We start from the raw sequence: 21839 nt of genomic DNA on the forward strand, positions 1-21839 counted from the left end.
TGCCCGCCCGCCAGCCATGACGCGTCTGCTCACCTGGCACTGCTGCTGCAGCTTCTTGGTGGGCCGGCCCACGATGTAGATCTGCATGGGGGACAGGCTGATGGAGCTGTAGACCGCCACGTCCTTGGTGGAGCCATAGGCCGCGTGCACGCGCAGGTGCAGCTGTGGGTAAGACGGGCGTGGGCGCGGGCTCGGCCCTTCCGCCCGTCCCCACCCCACTCCCTTCTAGCCGGGACCCACCTCAGAGATGAGCAGCTTCAGGAAGTTGGCCTTGTGCCTCAGCGGGTCGTGCACCAGGCCGTCACAGAAGGACACCACGCCGTGAGGGAAGTTGTGCTGGGCCAGCCATGCCACCACCCGCTGCTTCTGCATGTCAGGCCGGCCCGTCACATAGATGATGAGGTAGCCCAGGTCCTGCCAGTGCCTGGGGGCGAGGGGCAGGCCTGGGTGTCCCACGGATGCACTGTCCTCCCTCCTGGGCCGCCCAGCCAGTCCCCACGGGGGCCACTAAAGAGCGCCTCTCGGGTCAGGGGCCGACAATGGCGGCAGCAGCCGGACTGACAGCAGCGCGGTGCTCGCGGCCCCCACCCCCGCCCCCTGCAGCAGGTGTAACTGGTCTTGTTAGAAGCAGCCCCGCTCCCCAGGTAAGGGAACTGAGGCATCAACAGCAAGAGGTTACAGCTGGGAGGTGTGACCCAGCTGCGGGGTCCCTGCCCCATGTCCCAGCTCTGGCACCCAGGGCCCTCCGCCGCCTGGCCGTGGAGCTGCCTGCCTCCGAGCCCACCCGCTGCTGCTCGGAGCGCTCACCGCACCACGTCCACGGCCCCGGCCCGCACTTTGGGGTCGCTGCCCATGATGGACACGCTGGCGGCGAAGGAGCCGTCGATGCTGAAGACCACGAACTCCGTGCCCTTGGGCAGCACGGTGATGTAGCTGTCGGCAAACGTGTGGTCTCCCCTGGGAGGGGGCAGCTCATCAGAACCCACCAGGGCTCCTTCCTCCCGCCCCCGAACGAGGCTGACCCGGCCTGCTCACTCCTTGGAGCTCATACCTGACCACCATCTTGACGGGGTAGACACCCACGCCCAGGCGGTGGGTCTCGGGGATGGTGTAGGAGACGCGCCCGCTGCTGTTGGTCACCAGCGTGTCCAGGTACAGCCACTCACCCGACGGCGGCTGCATCATGATGTGCACGTCCACCTGGAGCCGGGAGGGCTGGTCGTGGCTGGGCCGCGCCCTTGGCCTCCCCACCCCCACTTCCCACCCCCCAGCCAGAGGGAGGCGAGGTGGGGGGCTCCCGCGGGCTCCCTGTGTCTTTACCTTCTCCCCGGTCAGGGTGACCATGTCCAGGGGCCCATACATGAACCGGCCTGTCAGGACCTGAGGGCCATCCTCGTTGGCGACCGCGTCATTGATCCGGTGATTGGCCGTCACGTTCTGGGGGGAGGAGAAGCAAAGCTGGGTCAGGGCTGGGGATGGAGGGGCGGCTGTGGCCTCCTGGGCTCAGCTCAAGCTTCCCACGGGCCTGGGCCGTGAGTACGGGTGCAAAGCCCGATGACCCAGCTCAGCCACTGAGCTACGTGGCCTTGGCGCTGGTCCCCGTCTGTAAATGGGGTAACAGCTCCAACCCCAGACTGTGACGATTAAGTAAGACAGCACACTTCTCTGTGACTCAATTTCCTCATCTGTAAAATGGGGTCTTCTCGCGCGGATTCACTAGGACGACAGCTGTGGGGCCTGGGCACTCAGAGGACCCCTCACCCGCAGCTTCACGTGGGTCCTCTTGCGCTGCCACTTCTCTCTCGGCTTTGACGGGGTGAACACCGAGACCTCCTTGCCGTCCAGTTCCAAGATGCTGGAGTTGTCATGCCTCATGACCTGGGAGGGGACACAGAGGGAGGCCATGGGGCAGGCTCAAGCCTGGGGCTTCCTGTTCTAGAGGGGAGAGGCCAGCGGCCCTAGGGGCCACACTACCCATGGGAGGGTTTGGCGGGGGGCAGTATTTGACCCCACTGCAGTCTGCTCTCTGGCCTGTTAGGGTGCACATCCATTCACCCCATCTCAACATCCCCACGGCTTCCTCCATCCTGCTGGTTGTGGCATCTGCTGGGGCCAGAAAGTGGGGCTCCCCACCGTCCTCATCTATGAAATGGGGCCACCTCAGCAGCGGTGTCAGTCGGGCCTCCTGAGAGGTGCAGGTGTGCCCGGCAGCGGGACCCTGGGTACCTGTCTCAGCAGGAAGGAGACCACATCCGTGGACTCCCAGTAGCTGGCGTGGAAGAGGTGGGGCAGGGCCACGGTGGGGAAGGCCGTCAGGGCGTCGGGGCAGTACAGGGCGTAGTCGATCCGCTTCTGACCCCACCACTTCGCCGCAACTGCCAAGAGGAGGGGCTGTGACTGGGCTGGGCCCCAGGGGCTCACCTGGCCCCTCAGGCCGGGCGCAGCCCAAAGGCAAGACCCTCCTCTGACCAGAGAGAAGGGCTGCAGCCAAAGCAAGTCTCCTTCTCCCAGGCTCGGCGACGGGAGCAGCAAGCAGCCAGGGCGCCTGAGGAGGGGGAGGTGGGGGACTGCGGCTCAGCCGGGAGGATGTGGAGATACAGGGCGAGGGGACACGCCCAGTCCGGAGGCAGGACGCCCTGGCCCTGGTCCTGTCCACCCCCCGCCTTGGGCCTTATCACTGCCCTCTCCAGGCTTCTCCTGGACCCCCTGTCTGCCCCCGCAGGCCTCAAGGATGTGCGAGGCTTTGCAGAGATGGAGTCACGATTCCTGGGCCCCAAGGCAAGGCCCGCTGTCCTCAGCACCTGGCAGGCAGGGTGTGAAGTGAGGGCCTTCAGTCTACAGAGCCTGCGCATGAAGCCGGCTCCCCCTCCAGGCTCGGGGACCGCCCAGGTTTGCAAAAGCCTCCTGGGTGACTGCAGGAGGTGCACCTGGTTAGGCTCGGGGTGGCCCTGCTCTCCGCCTGCAGCCTGCCTGACGAGCAACCCCCAGCCCTCACCCGGCCTCCATCCAGCCGCCCCCCCCACCCCCCGCTGCTCCTGCTTCCTCCCTGGAAGTCTGGGTGCTCCCAGACCAAGCCACCAGCTCCCCACTAGGCCTCAGCGGGGCCCGGGGGTGAGGCGTGCCTGGAAACGGAGCGTGACCCCAGTTAGAGAAGGCTACGTGTGTGCATGGAGGGCTGTGACGCCCGGGACCTTCTCTGATGTCCAAGTTGGGGAGGCGGGGGCCCTCCCCAGGCTGGGGCTCGCCTGCTGGCCCAGGGCGGTGGGCTGTAGTGGGGGAGGGCAAGCAGGGACGGGCACCTGACGCTGGGGCTGTGGCTAAGCGGTGCACAGGCTCAGCCCTGCTGGGGCCGCCACTGCCCCCGCGGGCCAGGAGGACACCCACGCCGGCCTTAGCCCCGGAGCCCTGCTCTGACAGGCAGCCTGGGAGCCAGTCACGTGGCAGGGGGCCGCTGGCCCCGGGGGAGTGTGTGTGTGGGGTGACCCGGACTCCGCTTCCAGCTGCTGAGAAGCTTCTGAGATGGGCAGGAGCGAAGGAGGCTGTGGGTGACTCTGCCCCCTGGGGCGGCAGGAGGGGCTGGCACAGGAGACCTCGCCTCCCTGGCTCCCCTCGGCCACCGCTGCAGCTTCTCCAGAAATGGGCCCCTCAGCTTTCTCCTTCAAGGAGCACCTGCCCCCCTGGGGCTAGGACCCCTCCTCCCAGACCCACCCACCCCCAGCTGAGACAGCACCACCCATCTCCCACCACCTGCACCTGCCCCCGCCACCATGCCCTGCCCCAGGGCCACCCCTTTCAACGTTCCTTCCTTGCAGAGTCCTCTATGGACACAGGGGCTGGATCACTCTTTGCCGCGGGGCCGTCCTGGGCACCGTACAGTGTTGAGCAGCATACCTGGTCTCCACCCACCAGATGCCAGTGGCGCCCACCCCAGTTGCCTCCAGACGCTGCAAACTGTCCTCTGGGGGACGGGCACAGTGGCCGCCATTGAGACTGGCTGCGACAGGGCACAGCCCCCTTGCTGTGACGGGGAGGGCAGGCCCGGCACTGCTGCACTCACTCTGGGCAATGCTGGACGCCGTGTAGCTCTCAGCCATGCCCGACACCTGGCTGGCGATGCTGATCTCGCTGGCCCGGCGGAAACCTCGGGCAGTGGGGGCTGTGCCGGGCGAGGAGGGGGCCGCGTGCTCTTGGAAGACCGCGTTGTGGGCCTGGAGTGCATCTGCTGCAGGTGGACAGGGACCAGAGACCGCGGGTAAGGAGGCCTCGCCCAGCCCGGCCCTCCAGCCCCCGAGCAGTGAGAGGGGGCGTCCAGCATGTGCCGGGGCTGGGGCAGCCGGAGTGGCCGCTGTGCCAGACAAGGCCGACACGTCCAGCTGCAGAGGAGCAGGGGTATCTGAGCACAGCTGGCAGAGAGGATGGGCCCGAGCATGCCAGGGCCAGCCTGCTCAGGGCCCAGAGCTGAGGCAGAGAGAAGGGAGCGCTGGGGCAGGGGTGGACAGACGGACCAATACAGACACAGTGGGCAGGGAGGCAAGGCGGCCGGGCTCATGCCCCACACTGGCCACGGCCACCCTTCCAGTCCAGCCATCTTGGCCTCTGGGGCTCGGCCTGGCCTGGCCTGACCCACAGCCCGCGGCAGCTGGCTTTGGGGGCGCTAACAACAGGGGCCTGGGGCAGCTTCCCAGGGATGCCCAGCGCTGAGGACTGAGAATGAGGCAACACCCCCTGCACGTGCCTCACACACGGGTCACATCGAGCCAGCCCTGAATGGGCATCTGGGGACAAAGGCAGGGGCTGAGGGCTCGAGCCAGGCTCACCTGGGTCCAGCCTGAGAACGGGGCTCGGTTACAGGACCCACATCTAGACGGGGTGCAGGAGATGCCTGGACCTCCTCAGGAAGAGGGAGTGGGGCCTTGAGAATCCAAGCCCTCACCAGGACCGAAGTCTTCTCCTGGGGGTCAGGTGGGTCCCAGCGGGCTCGAGGCCTCACCCCAACTCCTGCTGCTAGCCTCACAAACAGGGGAGAGAACCCTCGGACTGACACCTGTGCTGGGTGACCCTGAGGCAGCTGCTCCCCTCTCTGGGCTCATGCACCTCCTCTGCTTTGGGTCCCCTCCCTGCTCTGCCTAGTGTCCAGAGAGGGGGCACCAAGCCTGCTCCCAGGGCCTGTCCTGCCTGGTCTCTGCTTCTCGCCACCACAGTTCCACAAATTCCGGGTAGTCAAGGAGGGCACGGGGGTCCCTGAGGACCAGCGGTCAGCCGGTGAAGCAGACGCCACCACGAGCAGGGGGGTTACACACACTCAGCAGAGCTCGGGCTGGGGTGGGGCCCGTCTCGCCAGGTGACTGTGAGAACGGGGTACTGGTCTCCAGGAAGCCATCCCTGTGAGGGAGGGGGACCAGGGGGCCGCCCTCCAGGACCAGCTGGGGGCTTCTCTGCACGGTCTGGACTGGAGGCATATGGGGAGAGAAGAGGGGACACAAGAATAGACACTTGTGTGCACGTGACACAGACACGTGCCGCTCCTCAAGAGCCAGGACGTGACAGGACTAGGACACGGGGGCAGGTGGGACAGGCCGTTCCCGGGGGGCGAGAGTGGGTCACGGGCAACCCCCTCTCGTGCTCCTGCACCCCAGCTTCAGGCTAGGTGACCTGGAGGCTCCGGGGCTGTCTGCCACGGGGTCCCTTCCAGGGCAGGACAATGCCCGGGACTCAGCCAGGGGCCCTCAGGTCCTCAGGTCTGCCTTGGCAGGGGGGTGGGGCGGGGAGCGAGGTCCCTAGCTCTGTGTGTGTGTGTGTGGGGGGAGTGGGGGGGGAGGCCCTGGCCTGTGAGGCTGTCTCCCTCCTACCTCCCTGGGGTGGGTGGGGCTAATGCACCCGCACCTATACCAGGTGACCCGCTTCCAAGGTGTTCAGTGCAGGACGCCCCTCCCCGCACGGCAGGGCCAGCCCCGGCCTGGGGCACCCAAGGAGAGGGGACACGTCCCACCCTCCCCGAAGGCCGGGGGCCCATGGGGCTCTCACCCAGCAGCGTCGAGCAGCCGTCCCCCAGCGGGTAGCGCTGGTAGCGGGGGATGCTGAGAGGCGGCAGGGCGTGGAATCGCCGCTCCAGCAGCGGCTCCAGGCGCGAGGCCGACGGGTCGGCGGGGTGGAAGAGGTTGTAGACTTGCTGGCAGGCAGGCCGCAGCTGGAAAACTGGGGGGCGGAGTGGGGGCGGAGTCGCAGAGCCTGGAGCTAGCTCCGCCCTCAGGAGGCGGGGCCTAGAGCAGGCTGGGATTGGGTGCAGTGCGACGGGACGGGGTTGGGGATACAGAGAAACCCGAAAGTGTGTCTCTATCAAATTTGGGATTCTGTTTGGGCCACTGTCCCTTTATTAACCAAATTTGTTTTAATTGAAAAAGTTACAATGACGGTGGTTAAAAAAATTTCTTTTTAAGCACAGAAATATATATGATAAAAGACATATAACGGAGGGTCTCCTTTCTCCCCAGAGCCCCGGGGCTGGCGCCCCACCTGCAACTTTTGGGAGCCTCACGCGCATGCGCGGCCTGAGCCGGGTAGAGCTATTAGAAATGTCTCTAGGCTGTGCGATGGGGCTGGGCTTTCGAACATCTCATAGTTGATGGGAAGATCACGTGAATGTCATTATAAACTATCAGTAACCTATATCTCACTTTAAAAAATACATACAAATAGGAACATAATCTATGCTTTTTGAACATAATCTATGCTTTTTTTTCATTTAACACAATAAATGGGAGTCTCTCGTATCAGCACTCTAGTTCTGCCCCATTCTTTTTAACTGCGGCGGGGTATTCCACTGTATGGCTGTGCCGCGATTGATTTAACCGGCTCGCATCCCATTTAGGTTGGTTCTGGGTTTTCACCCTTACAGATGACGTTGCCCTAACATCAGTGTCTCTGAGCTGTGTGCTCATACCGAAGCCACTGTTTACTTGCTCTTGGGCAAGTGTCTACGCCTGCCTCTCTGAGCCTGTTTCCCGCTGGGGCCCCTGCACAGCTCCTGTAGGATGGCAGTTCTCCCTGGACCACACTCGTTGATCCCAGGGTCACTGGGCAGGGACTGTTGCTCTGACGGCTGCTTAGCCCACAGGTTCTGTCTCCCTGTGTGTGTAGCCATGAGGAGGAACCTGGAGCAGCGTGGCTGTGGTCCCTCTGGGGCTGGGAGGCCACCCGATCGAGGAGACTTTGGGTGCCTGGTTTCACATCTCTTCCTTATGGGAAGACCTTGGGCCTGGGAGACTGGGTCTGGCCCCATCTGATCCTGGGGCAGCCACTTCCATCTCTGGACCTCAGCTCCCAGAGGTGCCTTGGAGATTAAACGAAACAGCGTGCTGGGAAATGGGGCCAGGGACTGAGCTGCTGAAGCTGGAGCAAAGGAGAGCAATGGGTCCTTGGTGGGGGGTGCAGAAAAGAGGAGGAAGGGGCCTGGGAGGTGGCCATGGCCTCATGACAGGGGTCCACTGAGACCCTCTGCCCAGCTCATGCCCACTCCCCCCGCCCCCCGCCTCACTCCTCCCCTGCAGGGACTCTCACCATCCAGGGAGGGGATGACGGTCTTCCTCAAGGCCAGGACCAGCCCCAGCGGGCACCCGAAGAGGAAGAGGTCAGCGATCTCGAAGTCGAACTTGCCCACGGCCCCTGCGCCGTCCAGCATGGTGGAGCTGCTTGAGTGGCGGGAGCTGGGCTCATTCCTCAGCACGCTGGCGTGGAGGCTGCAGATGCCGGGGGACGAATGAGGTCACACCACAGCCCTTCTCGGGGCTGGCCTGTCCTTATCCTCCTGAAAGAGGCTCCTCAGGGGTCATCAGGCCCAAACGAGGCTTGGCCCCTGTGTGGTCCTGTGAGTGCAGCTGTCCAGCACCTGCTGGGACACCTCCGGTGACAGCAGGTCCCAACCTCTCTAGGGAGCCCACCGCCTTTGGGACAGCCCTGACCAGGATCACGCCGCCCCTGGTCAGTTCTGCTTCCTGATTCTGCCATCCCCACTTCCAGCCCTGGTCAATCTGTTCCCTCTGACTCAAGATGGCCCAAGGCATGTACAAGACCACAGCCGTACCCAACAAGCACCTTCTCCCGGCTGAAGAGCCGTGGCCCAGTCTGGGGATTGCAGGACAAGGGCCGGGGGGCCTCCAGCACCCTCTTATCCGTGTTCTCACTTCTGAGCCGTCCCTCTGTCTTAGAGTCCCCGACCTCACCTGGCGGCGGGCCTCACTACCCACCTGGACAGGAAGGCCTGGTGCTGCTGGATGGTGTCCAGCTCGTAGGTGGACGAGTCACTCCTCTTGCGGGGCAGCTGCTGTTTGGGGTCCTCAGCGCCGTTGCTTCGGGGGATGTCGATGTTGCTGCGGCTCAGGTGCCGGCTGCTCTCCAGGGTGCCGCCATGTGCCGCACTGACCGTCGTGCCCGGGGACAGCAGGTCAGTGTCCTGGAACGGCCCCATGCAGGCTCACTGCCCGGTGGCCACTGGCCTGGCCCCCTCTTCAGTGTCCTGGAAGCCGTGTCTGCCCTCCTGACTCCAGGCCCACTGGCCACTGCTCAGCGGCCTCTCACCCAAGCCAGGGAGGGAAAAGGCCTGTCCCTCTGTGCCCCACGGTCCCCCCCAGCCTTCACTCCTGGCCTGGCCTGCCCACGTGGGCCTTGCTGATCTCCCACTGATCCCGCTGCCTCGCCCGGCCTGCCAGACCATTTGCTAGTCTGCAGCAGAGGGACCTTGGGTGCTCTCTCCTACTGGGAAGCTCAGAGGATCCACCCCCCAGGACCAGAGCCTGCTCCCCACGTGCAGATCCTGCTTCACCGCCTGCTGAAGCTGCCGTGCTCCTAGGTTGATGTCCCACGCATCCACCCCCTGCCTTTGGGCACCTGCGTTAGCAACCTCTGCCCTTCTCTTTTTCCGCAGGCCTCTGGGATGTTTGGAGCCAGAGGGTGACACTCCTCAACCTGGAGGATCCCTGCTCCGGGGGGCTGGGGGAAGCTAGTACCTGCACACTGGCCACACTGCCCCGCCGGCTGCTGCTCTGACTCTCAGACACCGTCTGGTTGCTGCAGCATAAGGCATCGAACGCCAGGATGCCCCCAACGCAGTCCCCGATCAGGCAGACCTGGAGGGGGAGAGGCTCAGGGGCCTGAGAGCCTGCCCTGCTTGTTGGAGGGCTGGCTGGGGAGAGCCCTGGCCTGGAGGACCAGGCCAGCCCACCCTGCAGGGTTTCTGCCTTCCCTTCCCCCACCCCACAACTCACCTGCCCGTTGAAGGTCACGCCCTCCTGGGACTTGATGAAGTCCCCGTAGGCGAGGTTGGCCCGCTGGATCACTGTGGCAACGGCCTCCTGGTAGTGGGGCGAAGAGGTTGCCAGCAGGGGCAGGGCGGCCAAGGGGATGTGGTCCTGGCTGCTGGACAGACAGCCTTCGTCGTGGCTGTAGGGGCTGAGGCTGGGGGCGGGAGACCGGTCAGGAGAGAGCAGGTGGCCTCAGCTCAGCCCAGTGGGCCCCTCTTCCCTGACCCGAGCATCAGAGCAGGAGCTGCCTGACACCCTGAGAGCCTCAGCCCTGACTTGGCAAACCTCGTGGGGATGCTTCCAGGCCAGGCATGGGGAACAGGGCCGGGGAGTAAGGCCAGTACGTCAGAGGCAGGTCAGCATCCCCACATTACAGATGCAGAAACAGGCTCAGCTCTGGGCCCCGGCCCCTCCAGGGCTCTAGGCTCAGCCATCTGCGTAGGTTGTGCCGCCTCCCGGCAGAACAGGCTAGACGGCGGGTTTGGACGTCGGCACTGTGGTCCCAGTACTGCGGCTGGGGTGGGGGTGGGGTGTCTCCTGACCCTCAGGGCCAGGGGAGGGGCAGGTGGCAGCGAGCCTGGGCACTCACTCGGAGACGAGGGCGAAGGCAGCGGAGCAGATGGGCGGGCAGGGCACCAGGCGGATGGCCAGGTGGCCCAGGGCGCTGGGGTAGTGCACGCGCATGACGGTGTCGAACACGGTGGCGATGGTGTTGGTGTCGCCCTGCTTGGAGCCGGGGTCCCCGGCGCCCGTGTCCAGGATGGTGCCTCCGTGCAGCAGCAGCAGCAACACGTGGATCTTGGAGGGCGGCACGGCCAGCGGCGGGCTGACCTCGTCCTGTGCGGGTGGGGGGGTGAGCTCCCTGGGGACTCGGCTCCTGGCCGAAGCTTCTGTCCTGCTGGGGGGATGCTTGTGGCGGCCCAGTCACTCCCTCTGAGACCCCGTCTCAGTTCCTCTGCTCCAGGGCCTGGTGCCCCTCCCCCGGGGAGGCCCAGCTGCTTCTTCCCCTCCCCTCTGTGTTCAGCCCTGCTCCCTGCCGGCCTGACAGGGGCACAGAGGACAGGGAGGGAGAGGGTCTCTTCCTTCCGAAGCACAACTCCACCTCCCATCTGCGGGCCCAGGCAGGGGCTTCTGGGCTTCCAGCCTTGGGGGACAGGCAGAGGCTCAGCCCCGTGCGGGCCTTTGGGGCCTGCCTGCCCTCCGTGTGTCTGTGTCCAGACGTCGGTCTGTCACAGGCTCTCTCTCTTTTATTTAAAATTTATTTTATTTTATTTATTTACTTTTGGCTGTGCTGGGTCTTCATTGCTGTGCGCAGGTTTTTCTCTGGTTGCCGCAAGCAGGGGCTATGCACGCAGGCTTCGTTGCCCCACGGCATGTGGGATCTTCCCCGCCCAGGGCTCAAACCCGTGTCCCCTGCATTGGCAGGCGGATTCTTAACCACTGCGCCACCAGGGAAGCCCTCACAGGCTCTCTTAAGAGGGGCTGGGGGGGACTTCCCTGGCGGCGCAGTGGTTGAGAATCCACCTTCCAATGCAGGGGATGCAGGTTCGATCCCTGGTTGGGGAACTAAGATCCCACATGCTGCGGGGCAACTAAACCCGCACCACAACTAGAGAGAAGCCTGTGCACCGCACCGAAGACCCAATGCAGCCAAAAACCAAACCAAACCAAACCAATCCAAACCAAAAAAATTCTGAGGCAAGCAATTAAAGAAAAAAAAAGAAAGAAAAAGAGGGGCAGCGGGGGTCAGGGATTCAGATTCAGCTTGGCCGCTCAGCCAGCAGCTCTGAGCTCTCCCTCCATCTACATGGGCCCTCCCCCGCTGCCCCAGGCCCATGGCCCCCAGGCCCTGCCATTCCCAGCCTCTAAGACCAAGGTCCTCAAGAGCAGAGATGTCCCAGAGGTGGCATAACCCCAGCATCTTAGAGTGTGGAGGGCAACGCAGGTGTGTCTATCTGAACCCCCCTCATTTGTGAGGAGTCAGCCCTGCTTATGAAGTCCAAGTGAGACTTACACACATCCACCATGGGAATGGAACTGTTCTATCTAGAGATGAGGTGGCCCAGAAACGACAAGGGACTTGTCTAATATCACACAGAGCATCAGTACCAAGCTGGACCGGAACCCAGAGCTCCTGCCACCAGCTCAGTGCTCTTCTGCTACCCTAGGCTGTAGCCCCATCCCCAGGGGCCTCTCCCCATCCCTGGCTTCTGGTGTGTGACTTCTGGTGTGGGAGGCCAGGGCCAGGGCCCAAGAGAGCCACAGGTGAGTACCTGCCTTGCCCATATTATGTCAGGGGCTGAGGGGAGCGGGGAAGGGAGCTGAAGAGAGGGGCCTGTCCCTACGGAACTCAGGAGCAGAACAAGGGGCTGAAGCCATCTGGAGGGGCCATGGGGGGTCAGCTGGCCCTGAACTGGGCACTGAACCCAGGAACTGGCGAGCCCACTGGGAACGGGTCGGGCTGGGCTGGGAGCCTCTGAGCAGCAGAGGGCTTTGGGCGGGAGGAAGGCTGGTAGGTGGTACTGGGCCTGGGGTGGAGGCAAGGCTGGGCTGCCTCAGTCCCCAGGAGGGGGCTGGTCATCGGCCGGTTGTGGGCCACAGGGCCTGGGCAGGAATGAACTCACGGCCCAAGGCAGGGTGTGGTCACTGGCTGCCCAGAGCACAGGCCAGGATAGAAGCACCAGATGGTCCCAAAGACTGATCAACACAGCCAGGCGAGAGGCTCATGGAAGGCGCGTCTTACAGCACCCTCCCTGTCACCCCCACGTGGGCCCTAGTCACCTGGGACGGGCAGGGCTGGGCAGTGCGGGGCTGAGAGAATCCTGCCTGTGCCGGGCTGCTGGGACCCAGCGCTGGAGGCTGGGGACTCTTCAGGGACCCAGGAGGCCGGTCCGAGACACAGCTTTCCTCCCATTCAAACTGCTTTCTACAGGGGCACACCCTGCCTGAGACTCGAAGCCCAGTGGGAACAGAGCCATTGGGAGGCGGGGCCTGGGAGCCCACTCTGGAGAGCCAGGGGTCTCCAGCAGTGACTAGGTAAAGCCGTCCTCCTTCCTCGAGCCTGGGAGAAGAGGCTCCGGTTTGGGGACCGTTGCCAGCAAAGGGATCTGACTCTGGATGGCGGTGTCCCAGAACCAGTGCTGGGTCCAAATGCACATCCCCAGGAAGATCCAGAGCCCGAGGCCCCTTCTGCCCCTCCTGGGGTGCCGTCAGAGCTGTGTGCGCCGAAGGCAAGGAGGGGGCTCCGTTTGCTTTATCGCCATTAACCGGCAACTGGGAATCAATTCCCCTCGTTCCAGTTACCCTTCTAGAAAAGCCTGCTTCGACCTCAGACCTCAAAGAGAACCCCAAGAGGAGGAGGGCGGTGCGGATGCACCCCCTCCGCGGTCCAAACTCCCCACGGGTCCTGAGTCCCCAGAGGTGGCGTCTCCACCTCGGGCAGCTAGAGGCCAGAGCAGTGAGGTGACCGCAGTGTGTGACAGCCCCACTCTGCCCCAGCTCCTGCCCCACTGCAAACAGCTCTGACCGCCCACAGGTGGAGGAGGAGAAGGGGCGTGAGCTCCATGCAAAGAACCCCCGAAGCGGACACAAGCGCTCTACCAGGACAGTTTGATTGGACAATTAGACTCTTCCCACCCCCGGCGGGGCGGCCACATCACTTCTGCCTAGATGACTTTCGCTTCCTCCCCTTCTATCTTTTTTCCTTCAGGGACTTCAGACAAGCTTATTTTTGATCTGGAATTTACAAGTTTCTCATTTTGCTTTCCAAGGGTGGAGCGGGGTCAAGGCCTTCCTCGGGGGAGCTGTCTGCCGTCCCTACTGGCTCTCAGGGGCATCAGAGGGGCTGGGCCCCAGGCCTCTCTCCAGTGGTGCCCAGGACAGTGTGGACATGATGCTGTGGGAGCCAAGCTCCGCCTCCATGGTCTCCCCCGCGGGACTGGTCCTTTACGCCCTGCCCCCCCTGCTGCAGCCCTGGCCCTCTCCACCTTGGCACCCACCTCGATGATGTTCAGCTGCTCCACACTGGAGGCCACCCTGAACTCGGGGGCGCTCTGGCGGTACAGACCGTCTGCAACACAGAAGCGGTGGGTGGGTGTGAGCAAAGGGGCAGGCCCAGCGGACAGAGGCTGTGACCGTGACAAGCAGGGCCCGAGGTGTCCCCCCAACCCCCCTGGGTGCTTCGGTGCTCCTCCTTAGGAGGCTGTAGCCTGCAGCCCCCAGCTGGTTACCCTGCGTGTCCTCTGGCTCAGGGCTTTCGATTTTGTCCATGAGGTCATTGGAGTTCCACTTGGTGATGTCCTTGGGGAACATTTCCTCTGAGTCGGACAGGTCCTCTGGGGAGGAGAGAGAGGGGCTTCAGCACCCTGATCAAGGGCAGGGAGTCAGGGGAGGGGGCCGCTGGGAGGCCTAAGAGTGGTCGCTCTGGGGGCTCCCATGCTTCTCTGGCCCGTGTGGCCCTCCCCACTTGGTTCTATGCTCTCCCTTCCTTAACAGGACGGACACACGGCCACATACTCACGGGGCTTCTGCCTGATGTTTTTCAAAAAATTGTGGTAACTTTCACTTAACATAAAATTCACCATTTTAACCATTTTCAAGTAGCATTTAGTCCATTCGCAATGCTGTGCAACCATGAGCTCTATCTGGTTCCAGAACTTCTCCATCTCCCCCGATGGAAACCTGTCCCCATTAGCAGTCATGCCTCATCCCCCGCCTCTCCCAGACCCTGGCAACCACCGGTTGACTTTCTGTCCTTATGGATTTGCCTGTTCGGGACATTTCCCATACATGGGATCATACAGTATGTGGTCTTTTTTTTTTTTTTTTTGTGGTATGTGGGCCTCTCCCCGTTGTGGCCTCTCCCGTTGCGGAGCACAGGCTCCGGATGCTCAGGCTCAGCGGCCATGGCTCACGGGCCCAGCCGCTCCGCGGCACGTGGGATCTTCCTGGACCAGGGCACGAACCCGTGTCCCCTGCATCGGCATGCGGACTCTCAACCACTGCGCCACCAGGGAAGCCCCAGAATGTGGTCTTTTGTCTGGCTTCTTCTACTTCCCATGGTGTTTCTAAGTTCCAACCACATGTCAGTGCCTCATCCGTTTTCGTGCTCGAGTCATATTCCATCGTATGGACGGACCACGTCTTGTTTCTCCATGATGTTCCTGACTGTTTTCAATGTCCACAGAACGACTGCTTAGTGAGAAGTGCTGCTATGAACAGTTCCATCCATGACTTTTTTTTTTTCTGCTTTTCTGAGAACTTTCACCCATGACTGCTGGGTAGGAAGCAGCTGTCTGGGCTTTGCCGTGGCTGGTCCCTCCTCTGTGGGTCACTGGGACAGTTTCCCCAGGACACTGCGGCTCTGGCATCTCCTGCTCTGCTGTCTCTTCTCTTTTCCAGCTTTTTCTAAAGTTTCTACATTAGATGTGTCTTTGCCTCATATCAGGGACACAGAGCCAGGGGGGGCTCAGCCTCTTGGCCTGGCTGGAGGGCAGTGGGAGTATGGGATGCCCCAAACACCCTCTCTAACCTCAGGGAGGCCCCAGGTGCAGAGGCTGCCTCAGGAACCACCTGCCTCCCTTTCCGGGTCCCCACCCCAGGGCCACATCTGCCTCTGCCCTGCTGTCTGCCTGTGGGCAAGTCCCTGTCCCTTTCTGAGTGCATCCCGCCTTATAAACTGCAAACCTGTCTCCCTGTACCTGCCTGCTGGCCCCCTTACTTCCTCAAGAGGAAAGGCAAGGTAGGAAGCGAGGACGTTTGGTAGGTGCATCTCCCCAGCACAGGTGGGTGATTTATCCGGCTGTTTGCTGTGCTTATTCTGGGATTCGCGGGAAAAAGGGTACTTCATGTATTTTCTACTTGTTTGTATTTTCTAAGGTTTCTACATTAGGTGTGTGTTAATTTAATCATGAAAAGATAGTAATTACAAACATTAGAAGATTAGAAGAAGTTATGCTTTTGTAAAGCTTCTTAGGGAATTATTATTATTATTATTTTGGCCACACCGCACGGCTTGCGGGACCTTAGTTCCCTGCCCAGGGATTGAACCCGGGGCCATGGCAGTGAGAGCACCGAGTCCTAATCCCTGGACCGCCAGGGAATTCCCTTTGGGAATAAATTCACATATGGAAAAAATGTCACCGTCTGATTTTAAATCCATTTTGGGGGGGTTCGAGAGAACAGTCCCCACCTGCCAGACCCCGTGCACATTGATACCAGGTTAAGGTGAGTGTGAGACCCCAGACTCCTGGTGGCTTCATCTCATCCTGCCCCTGCCCCCACGTGCTGCTGTTCAGCCAGAACTCTTCACAGGTAATCCCCACCTTGACTTGCATCCCCTGCCGCTCTCTCAGACCCCTCCCCTCCCCCTCTTGGGAAGGCCCGTGTGCTCCAGGGTGCTGCCTACCGTGAGCATCAAAGAACTCATCATCCGAGCTCTCATCTGAGTCCCGGGCGATACTCTGCATCCTCCACTCCGAGATGCTGTGGCGGGAAGGACTCGCTGGAAGGCAAAACCCCAGACTGACCGACCACCCAGCAGCACTGGGATAAACGGGCGGAGGCGGGCAGGTGCGATGATGCTGGAGTAGGGCCAGGAGGGCTCAGCAGGGGATGCAATGGAGAAATGAGGGCTCTGACGCATCTCCCAGCCCACCTGGCACAATGCAGTCCTGTCCCGGGAGGACGTGGATGGGGGAGGGTATCAGCTATGAGGCCAGGATGTGCAGTCACCCAGGCTTGGGTCCACTCCTATGCCCTAGACCTGATCTGCTCAGGAGCGAGGCCCCCTCCCTTTTTTTTGCCGCACCACTGCGTGGCATGCGGGATCTTAGTTCCCCGACCAGGGGCCGAACCCGGGCCCTGGCAGTGGACCGCCAGGGAATTTCCAGGAGCGAGCCCCTTCAACTCTGCCACGGCGGGGCCGACAGACAGGGATGCCCGGCAGGGGCGGGAAGTGAGATTAAAGGTATTGATCCGTGTGTCTCCATGGGTCCCTTCAGCACAGCACAAGCCTGGTGTGGGAAAAGCTGGATTTGCGGAGTGGGTGGGACTCCTGGTGTTTTAGACAAAATACACCGAGTTTCCCCAATAACCACCGCACTTTCAAGTGAGTTCCAGAGAAAGGCCTTTCTGAGTATCTGAAGCCTTTCAGGGTCCTTTGGCCTGGCTGCTCCCTCAGGCGCAGAAGCCTCTCCTGGGTGTGCTGGGTGCAGCGCACCCAGACCCCCCCACCCCGCCTTGGAACCCTGGCTCAGAGCTGCAGCCGGCTGGGTCCCAGGAGGGGCTGGGAGTGGGGATCCCACGTGGCCAGCCTGCCTGTCTCAGCTGGGCTGTGTGGGTGAGTCTGGGTGGGTGAGTCTGGGGGAACCTGCCAGGGTTGGGGCAACGCCCTGGGCTTCACTCCGAGGCGGAGGCTACAAGGAGGTGACTAGTTCTGAGTCCCACAGGTGTGGCCCGCAGGTCCGAAAGCAAGAGTCCACCTTCAGAGTTCGAAGTCCCCGGCAGAGGCACGGGGCTGCCCTGGTAGGGGCAGTTGCCGGGGTGGACGAGCAGAGGGCAGGGACACCCGCGGGGACAGAGTGCGCTCACCTCCCCGCTTGGACGACCGGGACGACTTGGAGGACGTGGACCACTGCTTCTTCAGACCCCTGCCCGCCAGGGGCTCCCCACCGCTGCTGCTGGGCTGCGGGGGCTCCCTGGGGGCCTGGGCCTGGGGGGCCTCGTCCTTGGCCAGCTCCGCGGCCCCCTCGTCGTCCTCACTGAACTGGGCCATCTTGCGGGACAGCATGAGCTGCGCCTCCTTCTCCAGCTCCCGGATGTTTTCCATGTTCAGCCCGTACCACTCGTCCTGCCAGCACCAGGCCTGCCGGTGGGCCCTCACCATCACCTTCCGCAGGCCTGCAGGGGAGGGGGAGAGAGACAGAGCCGTGTTAGAGCCCCCGGGGACTCCTAGGCTGGGAGGTGCCCGGCGGTGCAGGACAGGCTCTGCCCCTCACCCACTGCGTGGCTTCCAGCAAACCACTGCCCTTGTGCCCGTTTCCCCATGTGTAAATGAGGGGTCCAGCTCACAGATGGCTTCACAAGCTCACAGTGGCTCTGTAACTGGGGTACTGGGGCTTCCCAAGGTACTGTGTCTGCTCAGAAGCCATGCTGAGTTTTGCGGGGGGGGGGGGCGGGGGGGAATTCCTGCCTTGTGGGGAGCTGGAGAAGGACTTCCTGAGTGTTTTCTATCTCAGAGTCAAGGACACTTCTCTTGTCGAATTTCCCACGGGAAAGTCAACCTCAAGTTCGAAGCACGTTGGTCCTTTCTTTTTTAAACAGAATATATACACATACGATATAAAATAAGATATAAAATACAATAAAGTACGATATATAGGAATATATCATATATAGAAAATAAGATGGAAAATAAGATACTTTTAAGGTATAAAGAACAGAAGAACCACAGGGACAGGAAGCAGATGGGGGCCCGCCTTGGGTGGGGATGAGAGTGGGGGTGATTGCGAAAGACTCTGGGAGCATGGAATGTTCTAGAACTGTGTGCACTACTCTGCAAACACGCTCAAGCTTACGGAACTCAAACTTCGCTTACAACAGATGCAAAATCAGGCCTCAATAGGCTGCTTAAAAACCATTAAGAAGAAATAAAGCATTTCCCCCCCGCCCTGCCTCCCCCCCACCCCGCCACCACCCATCGAGGGAGTAGACGTGACCAGTAACACGGAGCCCACGGTCGCCCTCCCAGACGCATCTTCCTCCCGCCCTGAAAGGGTCCATCCTGAATTTTGTGACTTGCTTTTCTTTCCGTGTTTTTCTATACAGTATGTTGGGCTGGCCTACATGTTGCTGACATGTACACGTATGTGTCATGCTGCATGGATTTTTCTGCCCCTTCCCCTTCTTGGGTGAGTTGCCGGTATGCTGCCGTATGGAATTTGTTTGTGTGAAATACCACATTTTATTTATTCTTTCTCCTGCCAGCGGGCCTTTGGCTCACTTTCATTGTTTGTCCGTTTTGCTTTTATAATCCTGCTGCTCTGAACATTCCGGAACGTGCATTTGAGTTTCTCCAGGGGGGCAAACTCGGAAGGGTCATCACTGAGTCTTCCTCCCGCTTTCCTAGAGAAAGCTGAGCGGCTTCCCAGGTGGTCCGGCCCTTCCTCGTTCCCAGGCTGGTCTCTGGCGACCCTTCCTCCGGGCTCACCTCCTGATTCCCACTTGCAGCTTTGCTCAGGCCACTCGGCCTCCCCAGCCGTCCTTTCTATATCCCTTCATTCCCAAAAGCCTGCCTGGGAGAAACTCCCTCTCACCCCTGCTCCTAGGAGGGTGCCCCCAAGCCCCAGGCCGTGGCCTCAGGCACGCCACCCTCAGGGTCAGCCAGCACCCACACTGGACAGACCGTCTGATGAGATGTGATGCACAGACGAGGACGGCTGGGACGGGAGATCTGGGTTCAGACCCAGGGCTGGCCCTGGGCTTCCTCCACTGCAAATGGGGGTTGGAGGGGGTGACAGTGGCCACCCTGCAGGGCCATGGAGAGCTGATGTGACCCCTGTGAAGCATACCGTCAGTACTGTGACTCTGCTCATGGCTACACAGTCACCCCTGCTCTTGGAGTGAGCAGGTGTCTGCCTGGGTGCCACTCCTGGATCATGAGTCTTGGGGCTAAAACCAGGCCTTGGACACTGACCTCTGCCCTGACTGGGGGGCAGGGAGGAGCCCGGGTCGGCACTAGCTCCTTCTAGAACCCCTGGGCATCTGCTGTCCCGTTCCCTGGGCACCTGCTCTGGGCCGGGCGGGCGTGGGTGTAGGACAGGAGGATGTCCGAGACGCTCTCCCCTGGGACTTCCAGCCCAAAGCGGGCGGTAGTGCCGGGGCAGGGCCTGGGGTCTGGCCTTGGGGTGCCGAGAGGTGCTGTGAGCAGCAGGGGGGCAGTCCCCTGGGGCTGCTCCCCCATGGTGGGTGGACATCACGTGTTACAAATACCATCCGCAGTGTCTGGGGCAGGCGTACGCTGCCTGTCGTCTGTAGGCGCTCGGCAAGTGTTTATATGGTCAAGGTAAACCAGGTGGGTAGCTGCATGTGGGCCCTGGGGGTCGCCTGTCCAGAGTAAGACAGGCAGATGCAGAGAGAGAGGGCGGGCAGACGGGCACACAGACGGAGAGGCCGGGCGTGCTCACCCGTGTCGTGGATGAACCGCTCGATCTTGGACTGCATGCCCCAGTAGCGGAACTCCACCTTGCAGAGCTTATAGGCGCACATTATGGGGAAGACCTGCTGCTTGTACTCCTCGATCCAGTTCTCAGACAGGGGCCCCCGCTGGGTCTTGGTCGAGTAGAACAGCTTGGGGTCCTCTTCCGTCTTATACTCGTTGGGGGGCACGGGGTCCTTGACGATGTCGATGAAATCTACGGGGAGACCCCGTGAGTGACAACGTCTGCCCCAACCTCCACCCCACTCCTCCCCATCCAGTCTCCTCGCCATGTCCCTGCCACCCCCAAATCCTCGTGGGGCCCCAGGCCTCGATGGGCCACGGGGCCCGACGTGGGGGTGAGGACATTGTTCTGGTCCACCCTGACCCCGAGCTCCCCCGCCCTCAGGACCTGTGGCTTTCCTTGTTGCCTTTTCAAATCATTTCAGCAACCCCCCTGTTTTGGGCACACTTGCCAAAGCGGATAAATAAGGTGATGAGCTGGAGAAGCGTGGGTGAGATGAGGATGGAGGATGTGGGATGTGGCGGGGGCGAGGAAAAGAGTAAAGCTTCCCAGAAAAGCTGGTGTTTCAGCTACAGGAGCAGAACTGTGAGGCCAAGAACGTCCCAGAATGTGACACTGAACCAGGAGGTGGGGGAGTTTGGGGAACCACCAGGGTGTCCACGTGGGTGGAGGTGATGGGGATGCAGCTGGACACATCCGCCATCTCTCACCAGGCTTTGTGCCCGGCCGGCACCCTGAGGGGAAGTGGCCCTACAGATGAGCTTTAAGGCGGCTGGCCTGCTGGGAAGCCCCTCCCAGACAGATCAGCAGGGAAGAGTCCGGAAACCACGTCTGATGGGCCCAGTGGGAGGCGTCGGGCCTGAGAGGGTCCAGGATGTGCCTGAGAGTGGGCAGCAGATGCCATGGGGCTGGGCGCTTGGGAAACAGCACTGGGGGCTGGCGGGACCTGGGTGAGGGGCGGGACAGTGACTCTGGGAAGGACCACCTCTTGTCACACGGCTCCTCCCCCAAGTCAAAGCCATCCTGCTAGGCTGGCTCCCCGAGGTGTGCATGTGGTAGACGGGCTTGCGTGCCAGTGGCAGACCTCAGGACAGGGTCTGTGGCTCAGAGACTCCTTCTTTCAGATGTGTGGGGACGACGGCACTTGGGGGGGCTCTGCCCCGACCGGGCCCCGGCTGTCTCGTCTCCCTGGCTTGCTGGCACTGAGTCTGGGTTGTGGTTTACAGACGCAGGCGTTGGCCCGGCCGAAACTGGTGACTGGTCAGAAGCGGCCCGAGGGCAGCAGGATGTGGGGAGGGATGCACATCCTTCCTGGAGCAGACCACGTGCCCAGCCCTCTCAGGCAGGCAAAGGCCGCTAAGGCGGGGGCTGGGACTTAGGAACCATGGCAGGAGGCCTTCGGGGGGAGCCTGCAGCTGGCCGGACAAGAGCTGCCAGAGGGCCTGCGTCATGCTGGGCCCTTCCTTCCTGTTATGGGTAGAATGTGTCCCCTCCTAAACTCATTCATTGGAGTTCTGGTCCCCAGGGCCTCAGAATGTGACCTTATTTGGAGACAGGGTCTTTAAAGAAGTCATCTAATTAAAGTGAGGTCATTAGGGTGCACCTAATCCAATATAACTAGAGTGCTTATAAAAAGGAGAAATTTGGCTCAATTAAAAAATAAATACACCTGAAACTAACACAGCATTGTAAATCAACTATACTTCAATTAAAAAAAAAAAGGAGAAATTCGAATACGGACATGCACGCAGAGAGAACACCATGTAAAGATGAAGGGAGAGATTGAGGTGATGAGTCTACAAGCCGAGGAAACGCCAAAGATTGCCAGCAGCCCCCAGACGCGAGGGGAGAGGCCCAAACCGATTCTCCCTCAGGGACCCCAGAAGGAGCCAACCCTGCTGACACCCTGACCTTGACGTCTGACCTCAAAACTGTGAGACAAAAAGTATCTGTTGTCTTAAGTCCCTTAGTCTGTGGTACTTCGTTCTGGTAGCCCTAGGAAGCTAAGGTATCTCCCCAAACCCACTGGGGCCTAAAAACTCCGGCAGGAGGGAGGAGTCTCAGGGGACTGCCCTCCAGGCCTCTGAGGCCGCCTGGGAGTTCATCAACACCCCTCCAACGCCAGCCGTGCACCCATCTGGGAACCACAATGGCTTGTTCCTACGGCCTTGGGGCCTGTTGAGGTGCGGCTGGTCCACAGATGTGTCTTGTCTGGGTGGCATATTTACAAAGATTTTTAATTAGTTGTCAACATTTAGGAATTGGAAGATTTCACACGAAAACCCTGATTTCTGGCCTCGCTTGAAAGAGAAGATTTAACAAA

General features: G+C 61.4%; 1 protein-coding gene and 1 long non-coding RNA gene across 8 annotated transcripts in view; one reads left to right on the forward strand and one right to left on the reverse strand.

Moving 5' to 3' along the window:
* PITPNM2 (phosphatidylinositol transfer protein membrane associated 2) overlaps window positions 1-21839 on the reverse strand; it is a 144652-nt gene that overhangs the window by 3028 nt on the left and 119785 nt on the right. For all 7 annotated transcript variants that reach the window (XM_067701038.1, XM_067701032.1, XM_067701033.1 and 4 more), the window contains 19 exons: window positions 19481-19708; window positions 16887-17195; window positions 15703-15798; window positions 13526-13630; window positions 13295-13365; window positions 9886-10133; window positions 9261-9450; window positions 9003-9122; window positions 8244-8449; window positions 7558-7736; window positions 6025-6195; window positions 4058-4222; window positions 2227-2375; window positions 1762-1878; window positions 1321-1437; window positions 1052-1200; window positions 808-957; window positions 241-424; window positions 34-162 (listed from right to left, as the gene is read on the reverse strand). In XM_067701038.1, the coding sequence (XP_067557139.1) occupies window positions 34-162; window positions 241-424; window positions 808-957; window positions 1052-1200; window positions 1321-1437; window positions 1762-1878; window positions 2227-2375; window positions 4058-4222; window positions 6025-6195; window positions 7558-7736; window positions 8244-8449; window positions 9003-9122; window positions 9261-9450; window positions 9886-10133; window positions 13295-13365; window positions 13526-13630; window positions 15703-15798; window positions 16887-17195; window positions 19481-19708 (3083 nt within the window). The remainder of the gene's footprint in view (window positions 1-33; window positions 163-240; window positions 425-807; window positions 958-1051; window positions 1201-1320; window positions 1438-1761; window positions 1879-2226; window positions 2376-4057; window positions 4223-6024; window positions 6196-7557; window positions 7737-8243; window positions 8450-9002; window positions 9123-9260; window positions 9451-9885; window positions 10134-13294; window positions 13366-13525; window positions 13631-15702; window positions 15799-16886; window positions 17196-19480; window positions 19709-21839) is intronic.
* Window positions 4120-7222, forward strand: LOC137203940 (uncharacterized). The gene is made up of 3 exons (XR_010933376.1): window positions 4120-4252; window positions 4852-4962; window positions 6492-7222. It is a non-coding gene; the product is annotated as an uncharacterized lncRNA (long non-coding RNA).

Source organism: Pseudorca crassidens, chromosome 12, assembly GCF_039906515.1.
Source record: "Pseudorca crassidens isolate mPseCra1 chromosome 12, mPseCra1.hap1, whole genome shotgun sequence".
Taxonomy (NCBI): domain Eukaryota; kingdom Metazoa; phylum Chordata; class Mammalia; order Artiodactyla; family Delphinidae; genus Pseudorca; species Pseudorca crassidens.